This window comes from Castanea sativa, chromosome 3, assembly GCF_040712315.1.
Source record: "Castanea sativa cultivar Marrone di Chiusa Pesio chromosome 3, ASM4071231v1".
Taxonomy (NCBI): Eukaryota; Viridiplantae; Streptophyta; class Magnoliopsida; order Fagales; family Fagaceae; genus Castanea; species Castanea sativa.
The window spans coordinates 14,456,425-14,464,273 of record NC_134015.1 but is presented as its reverse complement, the minus strand read 5'-3'; the positions used below and the strand labels follow the sequence as shown (position 1 = coordinate 14,464,273).

General features: G+C 33.3%; 1 protein-coding gene across 3 annotated transcripts; it reads left to right on the top strand.

Annotated features, from left to right (window-relative positions):
- Positions 1 to 2,013: 2,013 nt before the first annotated feature.
- LOC142627064 (uncharacterized) lies at positions 2,014 to 7,159 on the top strand. 3 transcript variants are annotated; one of them, XM_075800861.1, is made up of 7 exons: positions 2,014 to 2,299; positions 3,024 to 3,121; positions 3,525 to 3,590; positions 4,130 to 4,212; positions 5,028 to 5,074; positions 6,381 to 6,459; positions 6,568 to 7,159. In XM_075800861.1, the coding sequence occupies exons 1-7, from the start codon at positions 2,088 to 2,090 to the stop codon at positions 6,655 to 6,657; spliced, it is 675 nt and encodes a 224-aa protein (XP_075656976.1). In that variant the 5' UTR covers positions 2,014 to 2,087; the 3' UTR covers positions 6,658 to 7,159. The 3 variants fall into 3 exon arrangements, with proteins under 3 accessions (XP_075656976.1, XP_075656977.1, XP_075656978.1); XM_075800862.1 differs by having other exon boundaries at positions 2,044 to 2,299; positions 6,543 to 7,159; XM_075800863.1 differs by lacking the exon at positions 3,024 to 3,121 and having other exon boundaries at positions 2,044 to 2,299; positions 3,499 to 3,590.
- Positions 7,160 to 7,849: the final 690 nt, after the last annotated feature.

Below are 7,849 nucleotides of genomic sequence, written 5' to 3'. Positions count from 1 at the left end.
ACGCTCGACGGAAAAGATGCAGTGAGGCTCGACGGAGAAGACGCAGTGAGGGAGGAAAAGAAATAATAAAAAATGTAAAAGAATGAATATTTTATTGAATAAATGTGTAAAATAAATAAACTGGTGTGGGTGTTTTGTAAAAGTGGAGGTGTAAAATAGAAAAAGTAAGTTTTTTCGTGTAAAATAGACAAAAATTATGAACGAGCTGATGTGGTTGCTCTTAACCACATCATTTTAGAAAATTGGCTACGTTTATGTTTACACTAAAAAGATTACCAAGTTACAAGCTCAGTTTTACATAAAACATCAATTAAAAATATATACTAACCATAAAATAGCACTAACTAAATGAAAATTCTTCAGATTCGGGGCTATAAAATTTATATCTAGTGGGTTCTTCTGGTTTTCTCATATAAAAAAATGCATTTAAGGATCGTAGGAAAGGTAAGAAATTCTTTTGTAATTCTCCTTCTTCTTCTTCTTCTTCAACTCGTCTGAACTCTGAAGTCTTAATCTAATTCAACCAATACACCCCTTGGAAAAGTCCTTCAAATAAGAATGTACATTATAAAGTTAATATATGCATATAAAACCAAATAAATGGTAAGTGTTCAGTAATAACTAATAAGGCAAATACACCAATTAGATTTTTTGATCTACAGACTAAAGCTTGTTCACAGAAAAATCATAAGTCTGAAACCGAACCTCTATGTCTCAAACAAATAAATTCTCTTGAACACAAAATTTTCTATTACATAATAAAATGTATGTGACACACATAACAAAAAAAAAAGTTTACACAAACACTTAGCCCGCCAGTTAACCTCCTTGTCTGTAAATCAAATTCTGCTACCCATAGTTGTGTAATGTTGTAATTTTGAAGCTGTCTCCCACTAAAGCCATTACTGACTTGCGGCCACATCAAATCAGCCATTATGAACACCACTCCATAGCCCCACAAACCACTTTCAACCTCCAACTGAATAGTTTTAACTTTAGCAACTTTAATGAAGGGTAATTTTTTGTGTTGGAGCTGTTAAGATAGCTTTTTAACAATTTTAATAGCTTTGTTGTGAATGTTCTCGTTATTATAATTAATGCATTGGAAACCAAAAGGCATAGACTTACGTGGTGGCGGTTTCAGGAATTTTATTTAGGATATTTTTTAAGAAATATAAATTATACAATTTAATAAAGAGAGAAATTTATATATTGACAACAACAATAGCAAATAAAAAAACACGCATATACATAAAGTTTACAATTACGTTTTTATATTTTGAAATCGTTGCATGATAATTTCATTATAAATGCTACAAGTTACATCTCTTTTAATGTACTCAACCAAGCAATCATTCATTCAGTGAATGTAGAACAAATTATGGAGCAAAATTTAATTTTATTGGTATAAAAAAAATTGAGAGTGTTTTTAAATTGTTTTTGAAGGGTAGACAAATAAAATATTTTAAATATTATATATATATATATATATATATATATATATATATATATATATATATATATATATATAAATTTCAGGTCAGGACCCTGGCCTTAAGGTGGCGCTGCCCCTGGACTTGCAACAAGTTTTGTTTTTTCAAGCATGCAACAACATTAATAATTTGGGATTCCAGTTTCACAGCTTCCGTTTTTAATTTTGGGTTTAGGATTTTAATTTTTCACTATTTGTTAATTCGAGTTATGCACAAAAAATTTCAAAAAAACAAAAAAAAATCTTAGTAAAGTTTTGGGTTTTAACTTATTTTGTAAAAGAATTATTATGTTCATAATATTTTTATAATATTATCACAACAAATTATAGGTGATTATTTGTTATTGGTTCAAATTTGAACCTATTACTGAAATTATTTTTTTACCCTAATAATAATAACTAATAACATCCTGACACTTATAATTTATGGTAAAAATATTATTAACATACCATTTCTCATCAACTAACGGCATCAGATAATTTTTTCCTCTTAAAAATAGGATTAAAATAAAGACTTAAATGCAAAAGCTTAATTTGACGTACGTGGATAAGATAAGAGGCCAAAAGCGAAAAAACAGTGTAGAGAGAGAGAGAAATGGCAATTTCAGTCTCATCACCTTTGATTCTGCGGCAGAGACTCCAGGTCCACGGGCCTCGGTGCTCCTCAACCACACCGGATAACAATCACTCTCACTCCAAAACCAAAACCAAAACCAAAACTAAAACCCCTCAGGTACTGAAACTCGTGGTCAGTGGAGTCACTGAGCTTTTGAGACTCTTCTCTTCCTCCAACGATTTCAGTTCAAGGTTTGTACACCAAAGCTTTCAATTTTCATCCTCATGTAATGGGTATTTTCCATTTTTGGTCCTTGTACATTGTACTTCAATTATGCATGCGAATGTCATATTTGACAATCCCTTACTTAACTTTTGAATGATCTAATAAGCTGTTTCACTCTATAGCTTTACAAAATAGATCACAAGATTCACAACATTGTATTTCAGGGTGAAATTTTTTTTACCTTTTGCTCTATGGAAACAATTAAACTGTTGATATGGCTATGTGTAACATGTTATGTTCCATGTTAGCCAAAAACTGTAATGGAAAGTGTCTGTGAACAATTGATTAATGATATATGAGCTGTAATTTGACTGCACCACCATGCACCCTTTGCGTGATGTTTACTCCACAAGTACAAAAGTTCTTGTGGGATGTGAGGGCGTAAAGACCGGGGTTAAGGTGTCCAGAAGGAGCTTCGCGCGTGCGCGCGCACTCGCGCATATACATATACAGATACATATACATATACATATACATATACACACTAAGATTAAACTAGGGAAGAATTTCTATCTTGTATAAAAATAAAAATAAAAATAAAACTGTAATTTGACTGCAATAATTAGTTATTTAGTGGAGTTGTTCTAAAGTCTAATTGCATTTTTACTTCTACATCTACTGACAATTTGCAAAGGATGTGTGTATGTGTGTGTCTGTGTTTGCTAATTTGATATTTTGCAAATTGGAAAGAGAAAGAGATGAAAAGAGAGAAGAGATTGAAGTTTCGGGCATTGATGATGTTTTACTGATCCTCAATTCTGATTATGAGAATGCCTACTTTGTAACAGGTACCTTCTTACACTGCAAAATTTCCTGTGTGTTAATGGGTGGGTTAAAAAACGAAATTATAAATTAGTTAAAGGAATTGATTTGAAAAAGGAAAATGGGCTATAGAGAATTAACTTGAAAAGAAAGTGAGGCAATTCCAAGAGAAGTATTCAGCTTATATGGTAATAATCACTAATACTCCCCAATGAGATGTCTTAGTGATCTTATAGATCTGTCCACCTTAAGTGTATAATCTTGACAAATGGTAAGCTCTCTGTATGGCATCTGCTTACAGTTGTCTTTGAACAGTTTTAAAGAGCTCTACATTTTCTTTGTGAACTAAATTCACTTGGATTGAAATCAGTTAACTATTAGGCATTTTTCTGGCAATGTGCAGTAATATTATCTTTTCATCTGAAATAGGGGTTTTCACTTCTGCAATTTATGCTGAAGATTGTATCTTCGAAGATCCAACTATCAGATTTCGAGGTAAGAAGAATAATGGTGTATTTTTCTGATAAGAATGTTTCCACAATTTTCGTTGTGATTGGTTGTTTGATATGTCTGATTTTCAGTTTATTAAGATTCTATAAGAATGGAATAACACCAAAAAAACAAACATCTCTAATTATGAATTAAGTTAGAATTGTTATCTTACTTGCCTTTTGTTAATCATGCTCGACTTTTGACTTACATATTCTAAATTTGAAGCAAAATTTGTCCTGTTGAATCTGATAGATATATTTAAATTTTGTCCAAGTTGTGTATCTAAGTGATTGACCTGTTATAAGGTAACACTATCACATCAATCTTTGTATTCTGTGTACAGGTGAAAATTCAACTTAGATCCTTGTATCTAGTATCTAACCAGATTTTGTGACATACCCAAATAATACCAGATGCCTTAAATCTCTCTCTCTCTCTCTCCTGTTTCTGAGTTTCTGAGAGTGACTAAAAATTGCCACTGTGTGCAAAAGTGCAAATATTTATGGGAAGGATAAACTAATATCTCTGCTCATCACCTTCAGGTAAGGAGTTGTATTCACGCAACTTGAAATTGCTTGTTCCTTTCTTTGACTGTCCATCAATTGGATTACAAAAGCTTGAGAAGGTAGTCATTCTCTATGTGAAAATTGATTTTATTTATAATAATGGAATGGTTGGATATCTGCACATTAACGGAGTGAGAGGCTAAGATTATGAAATCCAATGGAAACATGAAAACATGAGTTATTTCCATATTTAGCTTAAAATTGTTCTTAAGAATATGTGAAACAAAGAAATTTTGAGTTTGTCTCCATTTTACAAATCTGCCTTTTTTATAATGTTTTGCCTGGGTTTCTTTGTAGATTCTGGATGTCTTCTGTGATGCCAAGTTGAGTCATATTTAGAAGTATATGAATAAATGGAAGATGAAAGGCTGTCTATTTTTTTTTTGGGTGTTGGGTGATGGCAGACTTTTGTTTACAGAATTTTCTTTAGGGGGTATTTTGAAGGAAATGGTAAACTGCAATTTTCTAGAAAAGGAGATGTACAGTTTCTGCAAATTCAGCTTTCATATACCTAGAAGTCAACTATAAGAAATCAGTTGAGTTTGTATTTTATCTGGTTCTATTTAAATTTTTTATGCCGCATAATAATGAGTTACATCCCATTTGAACCCTCCATTAGTTAATTAAGGTCAGCTCCAGATCTACCAGATGGAAACCCTTTGGATTTCCAGATCTTCAAGGATTTTGTAAGACACATTATTCTGCTTGTTGCCTTTTGTTTTTTTATAATGACTTTGTAAAGTTGTCTGTTTTAGAATTTAAAGCATACGGATCATGGGCTCTTTACTCTTGTACAACACTAATCACATAATTTATTATCAAGTCAAGACATATATGGAATTCATTAGTGTCTGATAATATGATTTCACTGCAGGGTATCAATTCCAAAGCTAATTTTGTGCTTGCAACATGGAACCTAAGGTGCCTAACTTGGTCAATTGTGTGTGTGTGTGTTTTGGTGCTAAATAAGCTCAGATATTCTTTGTACTTGCTCTCTTCAGGGAAGGGAGGTGTTTAAGAATTTACTTATTACTGTTCTTTGTATAAAATAGTAGATTACTTTATATGTTTTTTAAAATGATGAAAAAAAATGCTCTTAGAAGCTAATCCCCATCAACTCAGAGTTTGTTCTGCATATCATGCAGTAATTTGTCCTATTCTATTCTAATTTTTTGTTGAAGTTGTATGTTATTTGTGATATCATTTTTACTAAACCTATTCTACTAATGACAACACTTTTCACACCTTTTTTCATAATTTGCTAAAATGGCAAAACTGTAATTGGTGAGTAATCACTTTCAAATAGACCCACCACTAGTACTTCTTTCATTGCTTGCCACTGTCACTAGACTTAGGGTGCATTTGGATACTGTTTATTTTGCTGAAAACTGAAAGCAGAAAACAATAAAAAAAAAAAAAAATTACTGTTCACTCGCGGGTTACTGTTCATTTGCATATTTGCACTGTTCATGTCCCATGAACAGTGCGATAGGCACTGGTTTAAAAAAAAAAAAAAAAACCAGAAAACGCAGACGTTGGACTCGCATCAGCGCTATCTAAACGCTGCCTTATTCTTTACTCAAGAGGCTTCATGCAATGAAGTGTATTTCTGCTTTATGTGCTTTTCATGCATTACATTATACTGTTCTTTTGGACATCCATGCTAATGCTGGGAGGTGTGATTTGCTTGCTGACTACTTTATTGACCATTCAGTGTGGTAGGCACCATAGAAACATACGTAAAATGCAGTTACTAAGCAATATAGTACTGTATTGCATAGCAAGACCAATGTCTGGAGAAATGTAATTTACCTAGGTGCTTATCAACTATGATGTGTGCCAGGCACACTAAAAATGTGTAAATCAAAACTATTATTTAGTGCTATCTGTTGCTCCATTATATATTAGCCATTTCTACAATGTGATGGTGCCATTTCCAAATGAGACGCCTTGCATGAAGGAGGTCATGTGTGGGCTTTTATTTAGTTTTGGGACAAATCAAGATTATTCTACTGCAGATTCGAAACTGAAAATATTTCTAAGGAACTAGTGTAATTGATTCACTGTTGGCTTGTTGCCTCTTCACTTCCACAAACAGCTATTATTTTCTTGCACTTTTGAAGTACAAAAACACATCTCCTTGATTGCGTCAGCCTATTAATATTCCTTTTACCACTAGCTGTAGGTCCAGCCTAATTATTAGCTGTTTTTTTTTTTTCCCCTGCAGGACTTACCTGAAACTTCCATGGAGGCCCCTCATTTGCATAGATGGGAGTACAATCTACGAATTAGACGACGAGTTTAAAGTAAGAAATAAAAGCTGTTTCTATTGAAGCAATGTGCGTGTGTGAACTTCTGGTGCGTAGGCCAAAATTGCTGCTAATTACAGGTAGTTTGCTCTTTTCATTCAACAGATTGTTAGGCATGCTGAGAGTTGGAATGTTTCTGCGCTTGAAGCAATTGGCCAGATATTCACCCCTAGATTTGGAAGGCCAAATGATTGAATTTTCAAGGCTCAATGAAGAGCCCAAATATTCTTGCAATATTATCCTCTGTAGCAGCAGTTGATTCAAATTTTCCTGGTTACACAGGACTTCTGCATGTTTTGGTACTAACAATACAAAATCTGGAAAAATTAGCATGACTACAGGTTTAAGTTCAAAGTGTGAGTGTATGGTACTAATTTGAGAATGCTAGTACTTTAATCTGTGATTATTATGATTATCAAGAGCTTTGGTGAGTTGAGTTATGTATTGTGCTTTGTTTAAGATCATCAGAGAGATAAATGAGGGGAAGTTTTAGTGGCAGGAACCAGGATTGGAATTCCTTATCTATTGAAAACCATGTATACAGTATTCCCCTGGAGACCGCTTACACTTTTGAACTCAAACTGTGATCTCTACTTTATTTCTTATTCAAAGTGGACGCCCATTACTCCAAGGCTGAAGGCACTCATTAACCTTCAGGCCTGGTCTATATATATAAAAGTTTCTCCATTTATCATTACGAAGGTATTGTTCTGCACTTTATATATCTGTAATTATATGGGAACAAAAACATCATTTACATGTGTGCATATATATAAAAGCTGTAAAGTTGTAATGAAAGCCTCTCATGGCCTGTTGGAGGTTCAATTTCAGCCACTATGAGGGTAGGCTTTAAGTTCTTACAAGTCTTATATGAGCACTTCTCAACATGAAGGCCTGTTCGAGGTTCAATTACATGTGCTTGTTGGTAGTGCATAATAAATTCATAGTGTCGAGTTCTATTTTCATAGATAATGTATTAAGAAACAATAGTGTTTTGTGTCTTTTGTTTTTGTTGATATACGATTGCATCTTAATATATTAAGAAATAATGATTTTGTGTATTTGTATTGGTTGATAGTTTGTTAATAATATATGGATGCGTATTTGAAGGTTTTTTTTTTTTAATTTTTTTTCTTATCTCCAGCCCCCCTAACTTGAAATCCTGAGTCCGTCCCTAGATAGAGGTGACTTTGAGAGAGGCAGTGATAGCCCAAGTGATTCCACCTTTGAAAGTAGTGTGTGCTAAGGTCTTATAGAGCCGGACTGACACAATGAAGGGGCTCAGAAGTGGACACTGGACACCATGCATTTAAAGCATTCATTTTAGAACTAAGAAGTATGAACACCTCAAAATCCCTGGCATGTTTGTGTCAGACACGCCAATAAC